Here is a 24,833-nt window from a genome sequence, read left to right on the forward strand (position 1 = left end):
GACATATAAGTAGCTAGTGAGCAATAGTAAATATATAGCCTGAATTTGGTAGTAAATATTGGGATGGATCAATAGAGTATAAATTAGGACAAAAGAAAGTAGGCAATAGGGGGGTTTTCCGGGACTGGAAAACTGCAACATAACATTTGCAGGTCAAGCACGAGAAGGTTTAGAGAACAATACAGGCACATCAGTAGAAGAGCTCTCCACAAAGTCTAGGCCTATAAGGAGATATCGAGATAGAGAAGGAGATTTTGGACAGGAGGAGTATGGAGAAGCCAGATGGCTAATATTCTGCTAAAGATGAGGTAAGAATCCAACCGAAGCAAAGACATCAGAAGCGCAGGTTGTAGCGAGAACTTTGGTGGTAAAGTAGTTTTGGATGATGAGAGGGACTATCTTGAAGCTGCATCGGCATGTAGCTGTGGCAGAATAGATGGAGGTCATTGAAAACAGGAAGCTCAAGAAATTCTAAAAGCATGTGGGCCATCAAATACTCCAGTAGCTCCTAATTGGATTTGGATAAACTGAAAACTTCTCATCGTGGCATCAAAAAATCTTTGTAATACTTACAGTTTCATTTCCTATCACGAATCTGTCATCACTCTATGTGCCAGTCTTATCAGATCATTTTCTTTTTCTCAAACCCACCATATCCCCCTACCCTCTAAGAGTTTAACATACTGATCCTTTCTCTCTCTCTCTCCCTCTCCCTCTCTCTCTCTTAGGTTCTTTCTTATTTGTCCATCTGATGAAGTCATCCTTTAAGACTTATGTTAAATGTCCCACCTTCAGTGAAGTCTCCCCTGATTTCCTTACTGGTTCCACCTTCTTGTGTTTTCATAGCACTTACAGCATTATATTTTATTATTTGTTACTTTCTTATCTCCAACAACTGCTTTAAAGACAAGGATCCTTGCTTTGATATTCATAGTAATAACTGACATTTTTTGAGAGCTTATTTCACATCAGGTACTGTGCTCAGCATTTTATGTACCTTATTTTATTTTGTGTGATCTTCAAAAAATTATCCATGAGGTACTACCTTTATGCTCATTTTCTTCAGGATGAAACTGAAGCACAGAGAAGTTAAGAAACTGATGCAGACCAACAGGCTAGAGAGTGGTAGGGCCAGGATTAGATTACAGGCAGTCTGAATTCAGAACCTGTGCTATTGGCCATGAGGCTACACCACAGCCCCGTACATTATGTTCTTCAAGGATGTACATCCTCTGTGTGTAGCAAACACCTGCCCCGTGACAGGTGTTTGGCACAGTTTGCTGAATTGAACTGAATGTGAAGAAGTTGTCTGGGAAAGAGAAGTCACTGAGAATACTGCGAGTGTCCTGGAGGAGGTAATAGCTTACAAAGAAAAGAAAAGAGAAGCGTAAGTGGTAAGTGAATGATGAGCCAGTGGTCTTTCAGAAGCAGGGGGTTAGTGAGAAAGCCAACCCTTCCTTCCTTGAGAATCAAGGAGAAGAAAAATCCTTTAATAAGGGTCTCATAGAAAGTGGTTTCATCAGATAAATGCCAAGTTCAAGTAAAGGCCAAGGAATTAAAGACACATTGGGAAAAAAAAATAAAATGTTGTGTTTACTTGTGTTTAAGAAAAGACTATGGATGCAGCGCCTGGGTGGCTCAGCTGGTTGAACGCCTGACTTCGGCTCAAGTCATGATCTCATAGTTTGTGAGTTCAAACTCCACATCGGGCTCTGTGCGGACAGCTCAGATCCTGGAGCCTGCTTTGGATTCTGTATCTCCCTCTCTCTGCCCCTCCCCTGCTCATGCTCTGTTTCTCTCTCTCTCCCCAAAGTAAATAAACATTAAAAAAAATAATAATAATAAAGACTATGGAAGCAGGGGCCATTCTAATGAATTTCAGGAAGCTTTTCCTGTGACATTTTCACATAAACTATACATTAGCAGTCTAACCCTAGGCCAGATTGCTCTTCTGAACCCAACTATCTATAGGTTGTCTTCTCCACATATCCCAACAGACATCATCCTACAATTCCAAATACAAACTCTCTCTCCTCAATCCACCCTCTCTCATCCCTGCCAAACTTCTTCTCTCAGTGAATGATATTATCTCCAAATAACCCAAGCCAGATTTCTAGGAGTTACCATTATCTTGGTATTATTCCCCACATTAGTCGCCAAATCCTGTCATTTCTCCCTGGGAAACGGATCTAAAAGGCCATTGCTATTGCTACAACCTTATTCAGACCCTCAACATCTCTCTTCTTATCTTATTGCTTACTGGCCTCTCTCTTTCCAGGCATTCTCTACAGTTCTGAGAGTGGTCATTATAAAATACAAATCTGATTATATCATTGCCTGTGCAAAGTTTGCAAATAGCTCCTCTTGTCTCCAGGATAAAGCCTTGGAATGTGGCAGAAGATTCAGAAAGATGAGGACTCTCCTGGTACCACCTACAATGACTCTCTTGCAGCTCCACTGTCTCACGTCTTTAGGCTGCACATAGGTGCCCCCCTTGCTTATAAGGCCCCATTCCTCATTCCTACTTCCTCCAGCTAATTCTAATTAGTTCTGAAAAACTGAATTTGAGCATCATGATGCCAGAAACTATACTTAACCACTTCCATCTGCCTTGGGTGCCACTCCACAGTTCTTTCATAATTCCCTGTTACATAAAAGTATGTATTATATATTTGACTGCAAATGCTTATTTGTTTATATTATCTACAAAACTGCCAAAGTGATTTTTTTTGTCCTTTAACACTAAGGTCTGTAGCACACAGCACATACTCTTGAATATAGAAAATGCTCGATGAATTTTAAATGAATCGTCCGGTCCTAGGTATAGATTAATTCACCCTCTCTCCCGAAAGGCAATCTGGTCTGCCAGGACAGAGGTCCTCAATGCTTCTGCGAGCCTGGGCCCACTCTCAATCAAAAACCGTAAAGGCAAATTCATGGCTTTGGCAAGCGTTTAAAACAAAACGTTGTTTCTGAATGACTGTGCCCTAAACTTCTGATCAGTGTTTAGAGACTGTGCCCCTCAATATGCATCTTTCAGCAATTACAAATCAATGTTAACATTCTGTGCCACGAGATAACGCACATCGTATGTTATCAGCCTGGAGCAGGTCTTGTCACTGATGTTGTCCTCGTCACTCATTACAGTGGGGAGAGAGTGCACAACACGTGCCTTGTGGCCCTGATAGACTGCTCTGAACACCTTTCTCATTATCTTCAGAGCCCAGTCTTCAGAAATAATTGTACTCTCATTTTTGGTTAGCATGCTAAGTTTCAAAGTCTCCCGAATATATTTAATATCTAACAGGCCTCTATGCATAATATTTCCTTTTGAATAAGAATTATGTACACTGTACCTGAGTCTTTAAAGAATGATGCATTCTTACAGTTGTATCAATTACAACAATGATCAGTGCAAAGAGGTGCACTAACATTAGTTTCTATTACACGTATAGATTTATGCTACACTTTCTCCTGTATATCACATTCACATATTTAACATCCTAAAGCAAAGAACGGAGGCCAAAGACTTCATTCTCTGATTAACAGTGTCAAACAAGCATTATATTGATTAGCAAGCTGCTAATCAATGGGAAATTAAAGGCAGATTTCTTATTTTCAGTGGGAACATCTTTGGGTTTTTATCCAGTAAGATTTCTGGCTTGTGCATTTAGATAGACCTTTTCTAAGGAAACCAAAAAGTAACAAATACTTTTCACAAGACACTCACTTGAAGTAGACTTTACAAGCCTAGGATTTGCCTCTGAAAGACACCTGAATTTTTTCAATTTGAGGACTGCTCTTTTCTCCGTCATAAATTTACCATCTAGGAATTATGATGCACTTTATAATCAAGAATGTCTTGGTGTTGTACTATATTTTAGTTGCAGAAGTTTTCTTTCTTGGCCTACATGAAATCAGTGTAATTATCAGTGATGAATTCTGATGAAATATGAAAACAGTTTCGTATTTTTACATTATTGTTTTACAATATTTATTTACTATATCTATTTTATTACTATTATTTATAAATATTATTAATAATTTATTATTACCAAAAGAGTCTCCTCCAGCGTCCTGGCCTCCCTCTACCCAGGGACCAGGGCTCCCTGGTCTCTCACTGAAGGATCCCCCACACCGGCCCACCCACCTGGCCAAGGCAAGGCAGTCATATTCCCAACAGATGTGCCTTCTGGGGAACAGACGCTTATAGCTAGGTTAGGGATGGAATCCCACGCTTTGTTCCCTAAAGAGCCCACTCCGAGGAACTGGCATCTCTCCACGGTGGTCTTTCTGCAATTCTCTGGCTACCCAGAACTGCACTGCACCAGTATGTGTAACGTGGCCTTCTCTCCAGGCCTTGGGCACCTGGAGGCCTTCAGGCCTGAGGTCTATGGCCCAGTCTCACATCTGGATAACTTCGTGCGTGGAGGGGGACGCTCCTCCCACAAGACAATCTGATACTATGGCTACAGAGAAGAAATAATCATTCCCCATTTGGAAGTGCTGCCCGATGGGGACCCAGGCCTCTCCAGGAATGAGGGATCCCAGATATCTCTCATTCCAAGGCACCAAGGCTTCAGAATTCCCCATGTGTCTGACTTCGGGGTGATAGGGTTCCTTTGTGAAGGTGCAGCCTTTGGACGTTGGCAGACGCCTGGTTTTTCCCATAGAACACCATAGGGATCCAGCCTCTCCTGAACCTGGTCCTGGCCGGGTTCTGACCAGGGCTGGACGGGATTCCTGCTTGCTCCAGACAGCTGAAGTGAACCAATGTGCCCGATTATCTCTCTGGCACCAAAGCCCCAGCAGCCAGGCCTATCCAGGTAGTAGGACCTCCTGGTACCTCTTGCTGGAGAACCAAGTATTAGTGCAATGAGGTGCATTAGCACTAGTTTCTATTACAGCTATAGATTTACGCTACATTTATGTCTCTTGTTGGAGGACCCCCAAGCAAGCCTGCCCCGCCTGGTCCTGGCAAGGCAGTCAAACTCCCCCAGATCTGCCTTCAAGGGGAACAGTCATCATTAGGTCGTTTAGGACGCGGAATTAGGCAGATGCCTATTTCCTACAAGAACCCGCTCTGGTGACCCGGCCTCTCCAGACCCAGGATGGCTTTCAGATCCCTGACTTCCCTGAACCGCACCCTTGGCAAGCCCAGTACATACCCTTTCAGCAAGTCTTGAACAGCCAGGACCCTCCAGGCCTGTGCAGCTAGGGCCTGGCGCCAACCACCTGCACATCCCCGGGGGGCAGGGTTGCCCAAACCCTGTGAGTCACTCTGAGGCGGGGAGCTGCATATTGGCGACAGTCCTCATTGGGACGTGATAGGGACCCACGCCCTTCCAAGAACCAGAGATCCCAGACGTCTTTCATCCCAGGGTATACTGGTGCCACCAAGCACGGCTTCAGAGCTCGCGACATAACTGGCTTTCGGATGTCAGGGTTCTTTCTGAAGGTGCAGGCTTGAACACTGGCAGATGCCTGGCTTTCCCCCAACGTCCCAGGGTAGGGACCCGGCCTCTCCTGATCCGGGTCCTGGCCCGGAACGGAAACCGGGATGGGCGGGATTCCCGCTTGCCCGGAGCGCGGAGCAGGTCCCGCATGCGCAGTTGGCTCTCCTTCGGAGACCCCAGCGGCCACGCCGGCAGCCCTCGCTTCCGGGGTCTCCTTGGGGGGAATCCCCAGGCCTGCGCGCCCCGCCCGGCAAGGCAGTGGGGTCCCCCCACGTCTGCCTTTGGGGAAATAGGGCATCACTGTGGATGGCGGGGCTTGCAACTGGGCAGTTGCCTTGCGTCTCCACGACCCTCGAACTCTCCCGTCTGTGGGCGCTGCTAATGGCAAGACACCCTGGTGCACAGTATGTAGTGTTTCTTTATGAATTAGTTTTATTAACTTGCCATTAGAGACCTGGAAATCAATCTCTTCCGTTTCTACGGGCTTAACTTTCCCAGAGAGACCTCCCTGGAATAACCTCTGCCTTCAGACTTGTTTTTTGCTGCTTTTCTTAATTCCTGTCTTATTTGTCCTCTTGTCTGCTTCTATCAGCCGTGCAAATTGAAGAATGTTCTTGGCACCATTTTAGCATTCCGATCTTTCTAGAAAAATCTTAGAGGCTAGAACTAGTTCTAGGACTAGAAAGACTGGCTCTTGTTTGTCAGTCCTAAGAGCAGAGAGCGGGGAGTGCATTCTTGTGCTTTTTGGTAGCAGTGATAATTTCAGGGGTACGGTTGTCTGCGGAAATACTCTGCTTCCCCACGCCTGCTGCTTCTCCCAGCACTAACTCACCCTTCCTTCTTCTCTACACATTTTTTTTTTTTTTCTAAATCCACCTGGATGCTCTTCCTCCCACTTTACTCCTATCATAAATCTCAGAACATGTCAAAAGACATCATTTTATTTTAAAACACATCCCTGGGGTGCCTGGGTGGCTCAGTCGGTTGGGTATCCTACTTAGGGTCTCGCGGTTCATGAGTTGGAGCCCCATATGGATGAACTTGAGCCCTGCCCAGGATTCTCTCGGTCTCCCTCTCTCTCTGCCCCTCATGTGATTCTCTCTCTTTCTGCCCCTCGCTCACTCACGCGTGTGCTCTCTCTCAAAAGCAAATAAATAAATAAAATATATTCCTAGTTAATATGCATGACTTCCTCAATAGTAGCCTATATTTAATATGTATGTATCTGTGTATTTTTAGTATGTAACATTGGTAAGATATATATAAAGCTTAATTCGGAGTAACTCATTTCAAAGTCTCCAAGATGCTATGTTTGAGAAACACTCTACTTTTATAAATGGTTTCTATCTCGCTTAATTTTGAAGTTCCTTGGGATCATAATAGGAAAATCGTAATAGTTGCATTTTGTGCTAAATATGCCAATGTTCTACATTTCACACTTCTGTCATTATAATGTTTTAATCATAACAAATATCTTTCTTGTGTTTTTATTAGGATAATTGTCATTCCTGAATATTTGAAATGTTATAGTATTAATACATTCTTAACTCCTTGGTTTTTTGATATGGTGGCTTCAGAAATTAAATCCTTGCCTACACATATGGCAACTTTCCCATTTAAACATGTAAATAGAGCACAGAGATTATGATCTCAGTTAATCTGTTACTGAGTATGGTTCTAATATATTCCAAAAAGAAAGCAATTCAGTATAAGAAAAGGATACCTATGAAAAGTATAGGTAAAGATTGTTAAACGCTAGCATTTATACTAGCAGCAATATTTGAAGATATTAAAATAGTGACAGCCAGCATTTTCATGGCTTCATAGTTTATGGGAAAACTTTCAGTAAATCATTTCATTGCCACCGTGACCCTGAGAGTTAGTTGATATTATGCCTGTATGTTAGAGTGAGGACCCAGAAGCTCAGAACTATTTATCAATATCAAAGCACTTTCTTAGAAACCACTAGAACACATCAAAGCTGGGACTGGGAGCCCTGTCTTCTGCTCTCAAATTCCACAGCCTTTCCACTACACCCATTCTTCATATTACTACATATATTTTGGCTCATCCCCTCCTCACTCAGACCTGCACACCCACCCTGCTGATGGCTAGGAAATCACTAAGAGCAGTAGTCAGACAGAGGGGGTTTAAAATGGAGCACGCCATTCACAGCTACTCGCTAAACCACAAACCAGCCGTCAAAGCAAAGATGACAGAAGAGACATTCACCCCTCGCTAAACCCTCTGCAGTCCTTCTCCCTTGCTCTTCAGCTCGTTCTTATTCATACAATAAAAGTACTAATAAATGTAGTCAGAGGGCAGAAGTTTCAGTTGAACATCCTGAACGAAATGCATTGCTGCTCTGCTCGTAGGCCACCTTTTCTGTGAAGATTTTCCTGATCCGAAGCAGTGTCATTGGCTCCTTTCTTTGTGCTGCGTCAGCATTCTGGTCAGAGAGCGATTGTAAGTTTTGTTTGCCTGCCTTCTCCCAGGGTAAACTGTGAGTATTTCGTCAGGGATAAATTTTGTCCTCGTCATTTTTATGTCTCCATGGTCTGGCACAATGTCCAGTGCCATGGAAGCATGTCCTGAATATTTGCTGAGTGAATAGTATCTGTTACTTTGTGCGCTCATTCAACAAACGCTTGTCAAAAGCCAGAAACTTCATTTCTTCATAAAACTGTTTCAGATGGCTCTAGTTCTGAGCAAAAGCCTGAATACGTGCATAATTTTTTTTTTATATGACGCTACAGAAATGATCAGTTTCATCATTAAGAGCATATAGAAAACCAGTCATTTTCCTTTGATAACATGAAGGTACAACCCATGAAATCCAAATGTTTTCTTTTGCCTGCTACCCATTATTTGCCTTTTGGGTGTGAAAGATATTTGTTATGAATATGTATATTATGTGGGGAGTAAAATGTGAGGTATTTAGATAGATGCTCACAGAAACAATATTTAAGTGTTCTTTAAACTCATGTCTTACAGCGGGGGAGCCTGGGTAGCTCAGCTGGTTAAGTGTCCGACTTCAGTTCAGGTCATGATCTCATGGTCTGTGAGTTCGAGCCCTGTGTCGGGCTCTGTGTTGACAGCTCAGAGCCTGGAGCCTGCTTCGGATTCTGTGTCTCCCTCTTTCTGCCCCTTCCTGGCTTGCTCTCTGTCTCTTTCTTTCTCTCTCAAAAATAAACATTAAAAAGATTTAAAAAAACTCATGTCTTACATATTGTATATCTTTATATAAATATGGACTGTTAATAATTATTCCCAATAAATTGACTTAAGTTCATCAAATGGTTTATTTGTTAACTTTGTAATCAGCAAAAACTTTCAATAATAATGGTAATCATAATGATAATAACAATTTTTCTCATGAAAAAGCTTATATTTTATGATACACAATACTTTTATTTCCCCCAAATTATTTTCATCACCGTTATCTATATGAATTTTCATAGAAAAATGGTATTAAAAAAGTATTTAATTGATCAAAAATATATTTAGAGAAGATGGAACAGTAAGCCTAGATTCAAATCTCCTCATTGCCTGAAATTCAAATTGTGCTTTTGATAAATGCTACTGCAATGGCAGGGTTAGTGCCAATGGCTGTCAGAGTTAGTGACATCATACCTGTTAGTCTGGCAGAATGGATGAGGAATATTGGAGAAGGCACAGAGAAGAACATAAAAAATTATTAATAGAAGAAGGTCTGATAAGAAATCATAAATGAGTAATTTATATGTAATTCAAAGGCGTAGAATAAGTTTCAAGTGTGCCTGTGAAAGACTGTATGAAAATATGGTTGATATAAACTACTGAGGAACACTGTTGTTGGAACTATTCTGAATAGACCTGTCCTGAATAATCTAGACCTCCCACCAGAGGGCAATAGAGAGCAGGTCAGGGAAGGTATGCTCACGTTTTCTTTGCGTGATCCATGATCCTTCTGTGTTCGTTCCTATCTTAGTTAAACGTTAAAGGGGGAAAGGTGTTAACACTTGATACTTTTATTTTGTTCTTTCCCATGTAATGATAGTCCATTCACTTGGACTGTTGTATTATTGGGCGCTCTGATTCTACCCTAACAACCCTCTTCAGTATATACTCAACATAACAAGGAGAGTGATTTTCTTAAAATGTAAATCAAATCATTCCAGTCCTCTCCTCAAAACTATCCAACAACTTCCCATCTTATTAAGAGCAAGAGAGAAAGTCCTTCCAGCCGCCCACAAGCCCCAATAGTCTGACCCTATTATGTCTTCTCCTTGCTCCCTCCATTCCTGTCACATCAGCTTCATTGCTGCTTCTCAGACTTTCCAGTACTCTTTACCTAAGGGCCTTCACATCTGCTGTTCCTCTGCCTGGATGCTATTCCACAAGACATTTGCTAACTCCCTTCCTTACCTATCTAGAATTTTATTCATGTGTAACCTTCTTAGTAGCGCCTTCCCTGGTCATTCTACCTGAAGTTCAGTTCCTAATTCCCCTTATTTGTTTTACTTTTCTCCACTGTGCTTATCACCACCTAACCTACTATGTATTTTATTTATTACTATTTTATACATGTCTGTCTCTTCCCTCTAAGATGGAAGAGGACTTTTTCATCACCTCTTTATTCTTATATTTACAGAGCCTGTAACAATGCTTGGCACATTGCAGGAACTCAATCTATATACACACCTGAGTGTGTACGGGTGTTTGTGTGTTTTGACAACATTAATGGCTGGGTGAATTCAACAGATACTTATTTATTTTTTATTTTTTTAATATTTATTTATTTTTGAGAGGGAGAGAGACAGAGTGTAAGCCAGGGAGGGGCAGAGAGAGAGGGAGACACAGAATCCAAAGCAGACTCCAGGCTCTGAGCCCAAAGCAGGGCTCGAAAACACGAACTGTGAGATCATGACCTGATCCGAAGTCAGATGCTCAATCTACTAAGCCGCCCAGGTGCCCCTGAGCAGATACTTATTTTTATCCATATCATCTATCCAGGACTGTTACTAGCAAAAAATACTACACACATACACACACACAGACACCTTTGTGTTGTCCCATGAAAATCCACATAATTGTCTACATCAGTGGTTTCTCAAAGTGTGGTCCCCAAACCAGCAGATCAGCATCAATATTGCATGGGAACTTGTTAAAAATGCACAGACCCCACCACAAATCTACTGAATCAGAAACTGTATTTTTAAACTTTATTTATTTATTTTTGATGGGGGTGGGCAGTGAGAGGGGCAGAGAGAAAGGGAGAGAGAATCCCAAGAAGGCTCTGCACTGTCCACCTGGTGTGGGGCTCAATCCCAAGAACTGTGAGACCATGACCTGAGTTGAAATCAAGAGTCAGACGCTTAACTGACTGAACCACCCAGGTGCCCCAGAACCTGTATTATAATAAGCTCTCTGGGTGAGTCTGATGCATGCTAAAGTTTGAGAACCACTGATAGAAATAAGTTTATTGAGCTGGAATAGGCAATTGGACTTTTAATGCATTCTTATTTTTCATGTTAGAGATTTCAAGTTTTGCTTGGATAAAATAAGCTTGGAAATATTCTGGCTTTAATAAATGCCAAGTGAGCCGTCTTCTTAGTGAGCCCTACACCTACCTTCCCATTCATCCCTGCAGTCACTCTTCCTGGCCAGGTCCTAATGTCTTATCCCTGGTCTGGATGGCTTTCTAACTGAGTAGTCTCTCCATGTGCTAACTAGTCTTCTAACTAGTCTCCATACACTAACACATTTTCGTGAATATAAAATGAATTTTTCGAATGTTGTCATCCTTGAAATAAAGATGCATCTTGCAATCAATAAGTAAATTTAATGGTGTTTCTTTTCTTAGTTTCCAAAAGATTATTTTTGTGCCAAAGACCTATTTTTTAATGAAGGAAGTAAGATATTTTCCCACACTGTTTTGCTTCATCATGCATCAGATTGGCCTGGTCCTGCCCTCTTGTAGCCCCATTTTTCTCATGCTTCAGGCACCTTAACATGAAAACTGTTCATTTGTCAATCTGCTAATTTTAAGAAAGCCCTCAGTGAAAGAACGGTACACTGCATAAACTTGAACTAAAAGCAGCTACGAGCTCATGTATTCTTTCCATTCAAAAAGTCTGCAGCTGCTTCCTTTCTGCTTAAGTTGGAGTTTTTGCTTATGCCTGGCATTTTCTCACCAGCTCTGCCTCTCTCTGAGCCTATTTCTGCAGTTCATGAATCACCACGTAGGAAGCACAGTGGCGTGCACAGAGAAGGATTCCCGCAGTGTGAACCCCCTCTCCGCGGGCTACTGCTCTTTTCCCTCTTCTCCCTCTCTCTGTCTTTTAAAATTTATTATGTTTTCTTACTTTGCTGCACTGAGGAGCACAGGCTTTTTCCTGTAAGCCAGGTTCTTTATGATCCTCTAAATTTGGATGTAGCACACGGCAGCTGGGTTATTATAGTAGTTTCCAGGATTCATTGGGAGGTCTGGGTTCAGGCAGAGCATCTATGCATCCATGCTGATTACTAATAGTCTTCTTCCCTTCCCAACTCCAGCTTTTCCCTTGGTCCTAGAGACCTTCTTTGGGTTTCTCATTAATTGGCCTTGGTCCTATAGACCTTCTTTGGGTTCCTCATTCATTACCACAAACACTGGTCGCCATGGGATAGCGCTGAAGCAAAGCAAGCCTCCTTGTGGGTCTAAATGATGGGATATTGCAAGAAAAGTTTCTAAATTAAGTTCACAAAAACCAAACTCCTGGCTCCCAGCCCTACCTATACATTAGATTCGTCAATTAAATTTGACTCTCTGAAGGTGGAATCTGAGCATCTTTGTTTCAGATCTCCCTGGGTAATGGCTAATGCCTAGTCAGGGCTGGGAACCACTGATGAGCTCCCAGAATGCAGGCTGTTTTACTTGTGGAGATTGGTGATCAAGACGAAAATCATACCTTTGTGTCCGAATAAGCCTAACCAGCTAATATCAGACATAATTCTTACTGCCTGATGAGTCTGTCACTTAAACTCTGCAAGCAAGTTATATTTATGTCAACAGAGCTAAAATAATAAAAGTTAGTTGATTTCTTAGAGGGCAAGAGAAGAACATAGTCAAATAGGGAACAACTCTATTATACCAGGGTTTGGACAAGGGAGGTGACCTCATTGTGGGCTTTGAGCTAACGTTATGGTGAGAAAAAGGCATTGATTTTCGTTGGGCCCAGCAGGGATACGATTTATCCACAGTATAAATTAATTCGTTGTAGAGTAAAATGTCTTATAATGGAATTTTACTGTATTTCCCATTTGGAATATACTCTTGACATCTTTTATGCCTAAATTTATGCCACTGAAAGGATTCATTACAATCCAATTAATTGAAATGTAAAAAATAAAAACATACCTTGTAAAACATCATTTCTCAAGCTGTGTTTTGCCATTATGAGACTATTTAAGAACACTGTAGCTAAAATGGCTGAAACATTTCTTTGATCTCATGTCTGTTTCTTTCAGTCACCATTCGCAATATTGTACTAGCAGCAGGAAATAGAAGATACTATCTTAATTAAACCATAGTGGGTTTTAAATGTGTCCATTATAAACAAAAGCAATCCCACACCAGCCCCACAAAAGTTTATTTTTTTTTAATAAAAAATTTTAAACATTGAAATTCAATTGCTGTAACTCAGTTTTAAAAAAATAGACACGATCATTTGGCATATAAATAAGGAGCTTTTCACGTATGAGTACTGTTTTATAACCCCCTTTACTGTTCCTCATAACTTTTAGCTTAGTACTGTAATTAAAGGCAATCAATAAAATAATTTTCCACTTAACACAGCATTCTACCAACACAAAGCATAGAGAAGGTAAACTATTAATATGTTTACCTCAGTTTCATTACCACAAAGGGTGTCCAGAAATATATGGAAAAATTTAGAAAATTAAAACAATTCAGTAACAGTTTATTAAGCAGCCATTATTGGCTATGCTGGGCACTTTGGGAATAGTGCCTTCTCATAATACAATGACTGACATATAATAAATACCCAAAAAGGACTGATGAGTTAAAGCCTAAACATAATACATGACTTCTGTCCTTTAGGAAGTAATACTTCAGTGGGACGAGACAAAAACACAGATCTCTGAAGAACAGGACAAAGTTCACGAATAGAGGCGCAAACCACTACGGAAGTAATAAATAATTACTGTTGCAGTTGAAAGTGTTATTTCAGCAGATGGTAAATCAGAAATGCTTCTTGAGTTAGGCGAGAGTTGAATGAAGTACTGAACGTACAGAACGTCACAGAGTAGACAGTGAATTGAGGGAGGGAGGGAAACCATTTGAACAGAAGATGAAGACAATTCAGGAAATGGAATGCTCTGGTGGAAGGAGGTGGGGAGATACGATTACAATGTAAGGGACAAATTGTGGAGGGTTTTTAATGAGACGTGAAAATTATTCTCGTGTGGTGGGAAGCTCTCAAGTTTCTTCAGAAGGGAATGGCACACTCAGATCTATTTTAGAAGGATGATTTCAGGGGCACTGTTCAGAACAACCTGGAGAAGGCAGAGGCCGGAAATAGAATCTAGGAGGTTGTATAGTAAGTATACACAAGATGATGAGGACATGAGCCAAGGTACTGGTAACAGAGTGGATAAGCTCAATTTGGAAGACATGTTGGATGTCCAGATAGATTTTGAATATTCGTTTTAGGTGAGGATTGAGGGAAAGGGAGCAAATTTCATGTCAGAGCAACTAGGGAAATGGCTATTTTATAAGAGATGTTTCCAGAATGTGTAATATTAGAAAAATGACATGCTGGGATACATTTTGAAGAGAAATACTTTACAAATAATTATATTGCTTAACATACACGGAAAAAGAATGACAGGAAAAAGAAGTAAGCGTGAAAGCGTTGCGAGAAGGCAAGTTGAAATTCAAGTACCACGGGAGGTTATAAAAGTGGCAAGCGATAAGGGAAATGTGGCATTAAAATGTGAAAAATGTCACAGCGAGGTGAGTCAGGAAGCACAGGAAAGTGGCGAGCAGAAGTCAGAATGAATGAATGGGGGAAAGCATGGATTAGTGTAGAGAATCCAGAGAGTGAAACAGTGCATCAGAGATGGTCACCATGAAGAAATGACCTAAATGGGTAACCGGTTCTGGAGGATAGGGAGCAGAGAAGGTAATAAATAACATGTAACCTTTTAGTGAATGAATGGTCAACTCGTTACTCTGTACTGAAATACCACCTCAACAGAAACTTGGTGAATAGCTATGAGGTACTATTATTTACTGTTTCCAAGAAATTAAACAAGAAGTGACTTCTTTATTAATAAAATTGTGGTTTAACTCATTTACCATATTACATCAGCCTTGCCATCACTGATCCGTTGATCCCACCTTAGAACCCACTAACATGTATTCGTTCCATGGCCTGCTTTCCCGGTTGGCTGCAATGTCAGGCTTTGGACATTAGCTGATAGGCACACTTCAGCTAAGACAAAAGGAATCTTCTCTTGACGAAACTTGAAGTGCCCTGACCTGGAAAGCTAGGCCTCATAGGGCCCACTACTTCTAGACTGAACTTCAGATTTAAATAATGTAAGGGCTCTATTTAAAACGACAACCGTGACATCTGGCAAATGTTTAAGCCCAGTGGATTTTTAGTAGTCTCGGATGCTTTCTAATTCCTGCCAAGACCATATTCATAAACAAGCGCCTAAGACAGTAAGTCACCTCTGCTTCTGTCATATTAAAGAAAGGGAAAGCTGATTACGTCCTCTGGTATTCAAACGTGATAGATAGCACTTACCAGAATAATCACGGGGGCAGATACAAGTGTATCTTCCTATCTCATTGAGGCATGTAGCTTCATTCTTGCAGGGATCTGAGACACATTCATCCACTTCCAGCTCACAGTGCCTGCCCTGATATCCTGGGACACAGAAGCAGGAATAGCCATTCATCCCGTCCTGGCACACGGCTCCGTTGTGGCAAGGGCTGGAAGCACACGGATCATGACCCTTTTCACAGAATCTTCCAGCATATCCTTCTGGGCAGATGCAGACGGGGTGAACAGGGTGCTGATGGCAAACACCTCCGTGTTGGCAGGAGCTTGTGCCACAGAAAACAATGGCAGTTTCACAGGTGGTCCCACTAAAACCAGGGGGACATTTGCAGAGAAAGCTCCTTTCTCCTGGGGTATTCACACACGTGGCATTTCCTTGACAGGGATTGGAGAAGCATGGGTCTTTCGTGCTGTCACAGTCTTTGTCCAAATCAATCGCTGTGTCCGAACAGTGGCAACTGTTGTCCTTTGAAGTATTACTGCATGTAGAATTGTTTCGGCAAGAACTTGCGAGGCACCTGGTGTCATTTTTATTGCCAGAGGAATCTAGAAGGAAATAAGAGATGTCAAGATGTTTACAAATAAATGGCTGAGGGTAAAAATAAAGATCTTCTTTCTGCTTCCACGCATCTCAAAGAAACTCATTAATGAAATACAGTTGGCTGCATTCTAATGATGAGTTTTAGCAAATGATGTCCAATGATGAGGTCTTTCATTAATGATGGTTTGTCATATAGTTGGTAATGAGAAACAAAAGTAGCTGGTTTCAGATTCTTTGCTTTTCCTCCACTTCCCTTTCTCGGGGCCAAGTGAGCAATGGAACGCATTGAAGCAACTGTTAAGTTGTCTCACACACACACATTTTTGAAATTCACATTCTCCCGTGGAGGATCCTGGAATATACTGGGAAATGACGTACAAAATTGTCTCTGAATATATTGCCTAACTAAAACTAATATTCAAATGAATGACTCAGTTTATGACTGCTTTGTCACAGTTAACCCTTTGTATTCTAAAAAGAAAAGCATAGGAAGATGAAAATAACTAAAACAGGATAGAGTGCCAACTATTTATTGAAGGCTTGCCAGGTACTTCACATATATTATTCTAACCCTCATAGCAACACAGTGTTACTATGTACAGTTTACAGATGACAGATTAAATAAATCCCTCTGCAAGGAAACAGATGTAGTCAAGTTCATGCACTTTTATTTTCCTGTGGACTTGTGTTTTTATATGCGTCTCTGTTCTAGGGATACATTTTTTTGAAATTCTAATTGGAATAATAACCAACAGAAAAACAATAATTCTTTAATTTGTTGACAAACTCATTAGCTATGTATATGCATATAGGTTGTCCCCAAATATGCATAGATTATGATCACAGCATAGTTATTTTCTCAATCGTGTATACTGAGAAGCCTTATGATTTCTCAACTCAATTGTATTTTCCCATGAAACACTGTCTTTCATGTGGATTCATCTACTATATCATTCTCTTATTTTTACTTTCTTTCTCTCAGTATTACTCACAAATATAAGAGTGGGCAACAGTACAGGCTTGTAATAAAAAAAGTTACAAAACGGGGAGTTTGCTCTTAGGATATGAGACATAAATCAACTGTTGTTGGGAGAAAATAGTGTGCAAACTTTGAGAAATATGTAATGACAAATCTTTTCCCTCTCTTCCTGCAAAAGAAGAGGTGATTCGTGTAACCTGGTGTGGCCACAAGCAGGGTGATGAGAAGATACTTAAAAGAAATGATGGACTGGTGTGTCATACAAGAGTGAGAATATTTTCATAATTATCTTCTATGGAGTCTTTCTGGCAGCCAACAATTTTCCTCCAGTGCCTACACATAGAAAGTTAACATATGCTTATAAGGGCACCTGGGTGGCTCAGTCAGTTGAGCGTCTGACTTCAGCTCAGGTCATGATCTCACCGTTCGTGAGTTTGAGCCCCACATTGGGCTCTGTGCAGACAGTTCAGAGCCTGGGGGCTTACTTCACATTCTGTGTCTCCCTGTCTCTCTGCCCTCCCCTGCTCGCACTCTGTCTCCCTCTCTCTCTCTCAAAAATAAATAAGCAGTAAAGAAGAAGAAGAGGAAGAGGAAGAGGAAGAAGAAGAAGAAGAAGAAGAAGAAGAAGAAGAAGAAGAAAAGAAAGAAAGAAAGAAAGAAAGAAAGAAAGAAAGAAAGAGAAATTAACATATGCTTATATATTATCAGGAGGGTTGATCAGAGAGCCAACATTTTCTACTCCCTATGAGAAAACTCAACTAACCATCCTTTTACTTTAGTTTTAGTCTTTTTGTTTTTTTCAGATGCTGGCTTTCCTATCACATCTTCAAATGCGATGTCTTAGCTGCAGTGTCACTTCCTGAGAGCTTTCTCTGAACTCCTTTTCTAAATTTTGTTGTTTTATTTGCTATGTTACATATGCTGTTATTTTTTTCTGTATATGTTTTCTATTTTCTTCATTAGAATGTTAGTTCTTTGGAGGAAAGGAAGAAACCTTGTCTGTATTTCCTGGGTCTGCAATATTACTCATCACGTAACAGGTGTCCATACATATTGGAAGGAAGGGGGAACATGTCACAACCGAAACATGGAAGGGTGCTGTGAAATCACATGTGTCAGGGAAAGCATACCAGGAAAAGCCTCACTGAAGAAAAGGTACTTGAGATTATTTTTTTTTTTTTAATGAATGCAAGGGGAGGAAAGATATTATTTGCACACAAAAGAACTAACGCATGAGGGGTATTGGCATTCTTGGCAATACTAAGAAAATTGTGAGAGAGTGTGGGGCAGGAAATGGGGAAGGATATGAAGAAATATTTAATAAGTTCAAACTTTTGGAAGCATTTAAAGTTCTTGTGTCCAAGCTGAGAAAACTCAGTTGAATACTCCAGCTGTCCTCTTAACTGCACCAGCAAGGGAGGGCATTGATGAAATTTGGTTTTCCATTTATTTTTGTTTTGTTTATTTTGTTAGTGGTGATGGTGATGCTGTTGGTTGTTTCCTTCATTAATCATCGATCATTATCACTGAAGCCATGAAATAAAGAATTAGTGTGGGAAGACAGACAGCGAAGGAAATTGGCATTTATACCCAACGCCTTTCCATGCAACTTTTAAAATAGATTTCTAACAATATTTGTGTAAAGCGTTTTACAGATGGAAAGCTAAGCTTTGTAAGGACTAAGTCATTTGAATGGTGTCAAAGAAAGGAAGGATTTGAATCTCTGATTTGTTTGATTCTAAAGTCCATTTCTTTTTGCTGTATTATTTTGAAAGTTAGGATACTTACTGGGTAGGGTTTCTGATGTAAACATGATGATATTTGCATTAAGTGTTTTATTCTGTTCCTTTCCAAAATTCATGAAAGACGTGAAGGGATAACAAATAAGCACATTGAAAAATACTCAACATTATTTGCCATCAGGGAAACATAAATTAAAAACAGTGTCACTACTTACCCACTAGAAAGAGCAAATGACAAAAATTGGCATTACTAGGTGCTCACAGGGTGTGGAAAAAATGGAAGTCTTATTCAAGTCCTCTCTGTCTCTCTGTCTCTGTCTCTGTCTCTGTCTCTCAGTAACTAATCATTCTTGCCTGTGTGTTACCAGTTATATTAGTGTTTTCAAATATTGGCCTTTGACTTTGTATAGTTTCTCCAGAAGATCTTTGTTTTCTGTCCTAGATTTCTGCTTTTACATTTTTATTTTCTTAATTCTACTAAGATTTAAGCAGTTTAGCTTCTTACTTACTTTTTCAGGCATTCTTTCTAATTTATTAATTTAAGAGAAAATTTCTGTGTAAGCACCGCTTTACTGCATTTTGTGTGATTTCTTTTCAATGTTATTCAAATAAAAATATTTTCCGATTTTCATGGTGATTTCTTTCTTCTTTGAACTATGGAAAATCTGTAAAACTCAATTATATCAAATTGCTAACTGTGTTATTCAGAACTTCTATAACATTGGGGCTTTTTCTGCTTCTCTTCGTTGAGATTGATGCATTGAAATCTCTGACAGTGAATATGAATTTTTCTATTTCTCATTTTAGTTCTGACAGTTTTCACTTCTATATTCTGAAACTATATTCCTGTGTCACAGAAATTTAACATGGTTACATTGTCCTGCTGGCTTGACCCTCATAGGCATAAAATATCCTTTTTATCTTTAGTAATGCATCATACCTTAAAAGACTACTTTTACTGTTGTTGTACTGCTCTATCAGTCACATATCTCATACGTGGCTGGAGGGAATACAAAATGGCATAGCCACTTTGGAAAAAAGTTTCAAAGTGTCTTATTAATTTAAACATACACTTATTCAGGAATCCCACACCTAGATATTTCCCCCAAGAAAATGAACACATAATATCCACACAAAACCTTGCTTGCAAAATTCATAGCAGCTTTATTCATAATGACTGACACTGGAAAAACCCCAAATGTTCATCAGGTGGTAAGTAAATTTTAATATCTCACACATTGGGCTACTACTCAGGAATAAAATGGGCAAATTACTGACCCAGTGAACAACAAGGGGGAATCTCTAAAGTATTACGTTAATTAAGAGAAACCAGACACAAAGACTATCCGCTGGATGATTCAATTTTATGAGACATTTAGACATTTTAGAGAAGGCAAAGTTACAATGATGGAAAGCAGCTCAGTGGTCACCAGGGAATGGAGGTGGGTGAAGGAAACTAACTGTAGAGTTTCTGCGGAAACATTCTATGTCATGATTGTAGTAATAGCTATTGACCATATGTGTTTGCCACTGAAATTGGGTTAATTTTATTGTATGTAAATTATACCTCAATAAATAACACATAGAAACAGTCCTAGGGGAGAAAAAAAAGGACAAGAAGGAATGAAATCGTCATACTCACAAGATCCAGAAGGAAGGTTGAGGGGACAGCAATAAATACACATATACATACACTCGTACATATAAGTGGAAGCTTGTCTGTAGATGGATGAGTCGGAATAGACTTAGTATACCAGAATAAGCAAATCCCAGGTGAGAGAATCCCAGAAGCAAGCCAGTTGATGCTGCGGAACCCCAGAAAGTTTCAGGAATTAGGGGTTCCAGGTACTCAAGTGGTGCTGAAAATGGGAAGGTTGTTTGGAAAACTTACCAAAAGTACAGTTAGATTCCCATGTTCCATCTTTCATCCCAGGAAACTACATGACTGCCCTTCCCCCATGAAGGCGATTCAAAGCCAAAGGCACAAGTGCTGGTGATGTGGGAGTGGCTGGCTCTGGTCTGATAAAAAGGGGGGAAGTGAATATCTACATACAGAATTGTGAGACCCTCCCCATCCTCATTTCTAATTCAGTTCTAAAAATGCCAGCAGCCAGATTTACTCCCTAAGCAGGAAATAATTATTTCTCTTGATGAGCCCAAAAGAAAATACGTACAGATATTGGTATTGGGTATCCCCATTGAAATGACCCAGGCCAATCACTCTAGAATAAATTTAATAAGCTAGAAAGTCCTGTAACATGAAATAAAAGAACTTTCCAATAGCTCTTTTTAAACAAATACATATATGAGTATATGTAAAGTGTATATATGCATATAGGGAATTGCTATCCTTTAATTATACTTTAAATGTTATTACAATTATACTTTAAATAATAATGATAAACAAACATCCTTGTATCCACTAATCAGCTTAAGAAACAGTAGTACCTCTTTATTTAATATAAACATATTTTTATGAGATTACCAGATGGAGAAAACCCTTTAAGATAAAACACTAAGAACAGAACACACACACAAAAAAATATTTTTTAAGTAATTTGGATGAGACAAAGACAATTTAGGGAGTGGACAAAAAATTATGAAACTTTGAGGTTTAACATATTCAAAGAGTTAAGGGAGGATATTGCAGCAATGAAATAAGTGTAGGAAGTTATTACAATAAACTTCTAGATAACAAAAGAGGTCTTTACAATTAAAAATACAGTAGTAGAAATGAAAACTCCAGTTGAGTTACTTGAAAGGTAATTTTGAGGAAAATCTACCAGATGCTAAAAAAAAATACTAACAGATTGGAAATGGGAGGTAGAAGCAACAGGGAACCAGAGAGTGACTCAAGGAGGACTTTCAAAATAAGAGAACAGGGGTGCCTGGGTGGCTCAGTCGGCTGAGCATCCGACTTCGGCACAGGCCATGATCTCACAGTTCGTGGGTTCGAGCTCAGAGCCTGGAGCCTGCTTCAGATTCTGTCTCCCTCTCTCTCTGCCTTCCCCTGCTTGTGCCTTATCTCTCTATCTCTCAAAAATAAACATTAGAAATATTAAAAAAGAAAAACAAAATCAGAGAAGAAAGGAAATGGGGTGGGAGGGGGAAGGAGGCAAGGAGAGGAGAGAGAAGGAATTTAAAATTATGACAGAAATACAGAAATTGTTACCATAATTAAAAACAAGTGTATAGATTTAAAGTTTCTACTAAGTGCTGTAGGAAAATAATTTTTAAAAAATCCACAGCAAACCTCATCATTTTTATGAGGTGGAACAGAGAATAACTCATTTACAAAGCATCAGAATAACATCTGATTTATCAGCAGAATAACAGAATCAGAATAACATCTGATTTATCAGAAATCAGATAACAGAATCAGAATAACATCTGATTTATTAGCAGAAACATTGGAAGCCAGGGGACATTAGAAACATGCCTTAAAAATCCTGAAAGAAAATAATTTCTAAATTAGAATTCTATGCCCAGCTAAACTGTCAATCAAATGTTAAGGGAGAAGAAAAATATTTACAGAGATTCAGAAATTCAAATTTTCACCTCACACACTCGCTTTTCAGGAAGATTCTAGAAGATAGGTTCCGTGAAAGTGGGAGTGTAAATCGAGAAAGAGACATGGAATCTAGCATACAAGCGTTCTAATAAAGAAACAGAACATTTTACTGAAAATTGCCTGCTGTACTACAGGTATGCTACCAGCATAGAGATTAACCAGTGCTGAAAGAGAAAGCAGAGCTCCAAGAAGGAAAATGCAGAGTACCATATAGAGAAGTAATGGAAAACTAAACTCTTTTTTAAAATCTTCCTAGTATTAATTCTAGGGAAAAGGTTGCACATAATGGGAAATGAAATCATAATATACTGTGTAACTGCAGAGAGTTCTTTGTAATACCAATAATGCTAATAATACATGATTTAACCAAAGCAGCAGAGCTGTGGGGTGTGTGTGTGTGTGTGTGTGTGTGTGTGTGTGTGTGTGTGTGTGTAGTTGAAAACTACGGGAAAATTAAATCTACTTTTAGCATAGTAGGATTCCAATAGATTATACCAGTATCAAAAGCAAGGGAAAATCTCAGCCTAGTATTTACAAGTATATAAATAAAAACCGTAAGAAAGAACTGAAAGAGTTTTAAGGAGTTGCTTCTGGAGAATGCACATTAGGAGTAAGAAGCAGGAATGGGGATGGCAAAAAGTGGACTAGTGTTTCCCTTACAACGCTTAGAGACTTTTAAAGTATTACAGAATACATCTGATAAAGATATTTTTAAAAGCAAAAATGGATATTTATAATTTGGTCATGCACACTGACCCCCATCGCTTTGTTCACACATACACTTTGAATTATGTTTTCAGTACTCGTTCTGGACAAGATCATCTATCAAGCACATGCTTTTCCTGGGTCTCATCCAGGATGAATGGGAATATTGGCACCGTTTGCACACTTGCTTCCTGGGTTTATGGTGTGTCCATAGGTAAGATGCTAATGGGACCTCTTGGAAATGCCCCCTATGACCCAGGCGTTATTAACTGACACTTGAGCGGACTGTAGTAAACAAGCAAAGACAACTGCCTCTCAAAAAGAAACTTATAATTTTTCAAACTTACAAAGGACTTGCAATTTACTGCCTTATTAAAAATAGCTAAATAGCCAATTAAAGAAATAAGAATAAACTATGCATAGCCCAATGAAGTCATGAGGTAAGGGTTATAATTATTCCAGTTTTGTGCACCTAATTGAAAAAAATCTGTCATCTGTATATATTATTGTATTGTGCCTAGTATATTGTGCGAACACTTAGTCAACAATGAAGTAATTTTCGTTGTAATAATACCTTAAGAACAAAACTTATAGGGGCACCTGGGTGGCTCAGTCGGTTAAGTGTTCGACTTCGGCTCAGGTCACGATCTCGCGGTCTGCGAGTTCGAGCCCCGCGTCGGGGCTCTGGGCTGATGGCCCAGAGCCTGGAACCTGCTTCCGATTCTGTGTTTCCCTCTCTCTCTGCCCCTCCCCCGTTCATGCTGTGTCTCTCTCTGTCTCAAAAATAAATAAACGTTAAAAAAAAAAATTTAAAAAAAAAAAAAAGAACAAAACTTATAAAAATACTTAAAACTATAATTGGAGGAGTTTAATTCCCAGGGAAATGGCCATTGAGAATTTTGTTCCCCACTTTCATATAAAATTTAAATCCAGAGCCAGAAACTACTGGATATGAAGTGCAATTGGTATTTTCAGACCAATTTAGATAGTCTGCCAAACTGTTTCCTTGCAGTAAAGTTTGCCATCTACTGGCTGTTGTAAGAAGTTCTAGAATTGTGGGTTTCAGACTTTTCTTTCTGTAAGCACAACAGTACTCCTTCAAGGAAAATATGAGTAATCCCAGTATACAAAATCGTAATGTGGACCAGCTCAAGTTGAAGGAGACCTTGTGGCCCAGTCACATAGCCTCCTGCCCTTTCTAAAGACAACTCCAAGGAGCCCTAGGGGCTGAGAATAGCAATTTGAAAATCTCTGTTCAGGAGAAAACAAGAAAATTTGTATGGTTACCATAATTCTTATTGTATTTGCTATTTTGGTATTGTGTATATCTATACATATATATGTGTGTATATACTTATATATATATATATATATATATACACTCTATTATTATATATAAATTTACATGTTTATATACATATAAATATTTTTCAGAGAAGTAAAAACTAATTTGACCAGTTTCAAAGGAGATGAATGCCCAAGCATTAAATGTATTGTGTATGTGTGTGTGTATGTGTGGGTGTATTTTCTAATAATTCAATGTACTTGGAAAGCAGCCATTTTGGTAAGTTAGCTTAATTATAGGGAAGAATATATTTATTCAGAACAAAGAAACAGTACAAGGTGATTTCGGGGAAGAGCATTTTAGTTTCCCAGAGATTACTATAAATAATATTTGTTCCTTTGTTTTTGATGATTTTAATGCACTTACCTATGAAACAGGCAAGTGTTTCTCTAATTTAAAAATCATCATCAAGAATCTGAAATTTTTGTCAAGTGTTTGGGTTTTTTTTTATCAATATGTTTGGCAACTTTTGTATTAGCCAACCATAGAAGATTTGTCACAAAGAGGACAGCGTAGTGGTGAGGAACAAAGTCCCTGAAGTAAGACACACCTACACTAAGTCTAGCTCACAGCCTGTTTCCTCAGCTGCAAAAAAAAAAAAAAAAAAAAAAAAAAAGGAGAAAAGAGTAAAATTTACTTCTTAAAGTTTTTGTTTTCGTGA

General features: G+C 39.5%; 1 protein-coding gene and 1 long non-coding RNA gene across 4 annotated transcripts in view; one reads left to right on the forward strand and one right to left on the reverse strand.

Annotated features, from left to right (window-relative positions):
- The window catches only part of CRB1 (crumbs cell polarity complex component 1), a 208,812-nt gene that overhangs the window by 128,488 nt on the left and 55,491 nt on the right, over nucleotides 1-24,833 (reverse strand). For all 3 annotated transcript variants that reach the window (XM_019430494.2, XM_019430500.2, XM_019430507.2), the window contains exon 2: nucleotides 15,254-15,835. In XM_019430494.2, the coding sequence (XP_019286039.2) occupies nucleotides 15,254-15,835 (582 nt within the window). The remainder of the gene's footprint in view (nucleotides 1-15,253; nucleotides 15,836-24,833) is intronic.
- Nucleotides 5,631-23,213, forward strand: LOC109255729 (uncharacterized). The gene is made up of 3 exons (XR_002075333.2): nucleotides 5,631-5,860; nucleotides 7,832-7,922; nucleotides 22,923-23,213. It is a non-coding gene; the product is annotated as an uncharacterized LOC109255729 (long non-coding RNA).

Source organism: Panthera pardus, unplaced genomic scaffold, assembly GCF_024362965.1.
Source record: "Panthera pardus isolate Hobbes unplaced genomic scaffold, ASM2436296v1 HiC_scaffold_21, whole genome shotgun sequence".
Classification (NCBI taxonomy): domain Eukaryota; kingdom Metazoa; phylum Chordata; class Mammalia; order Carnivora; family Felidae; genus Panthera; species Panthera pardus.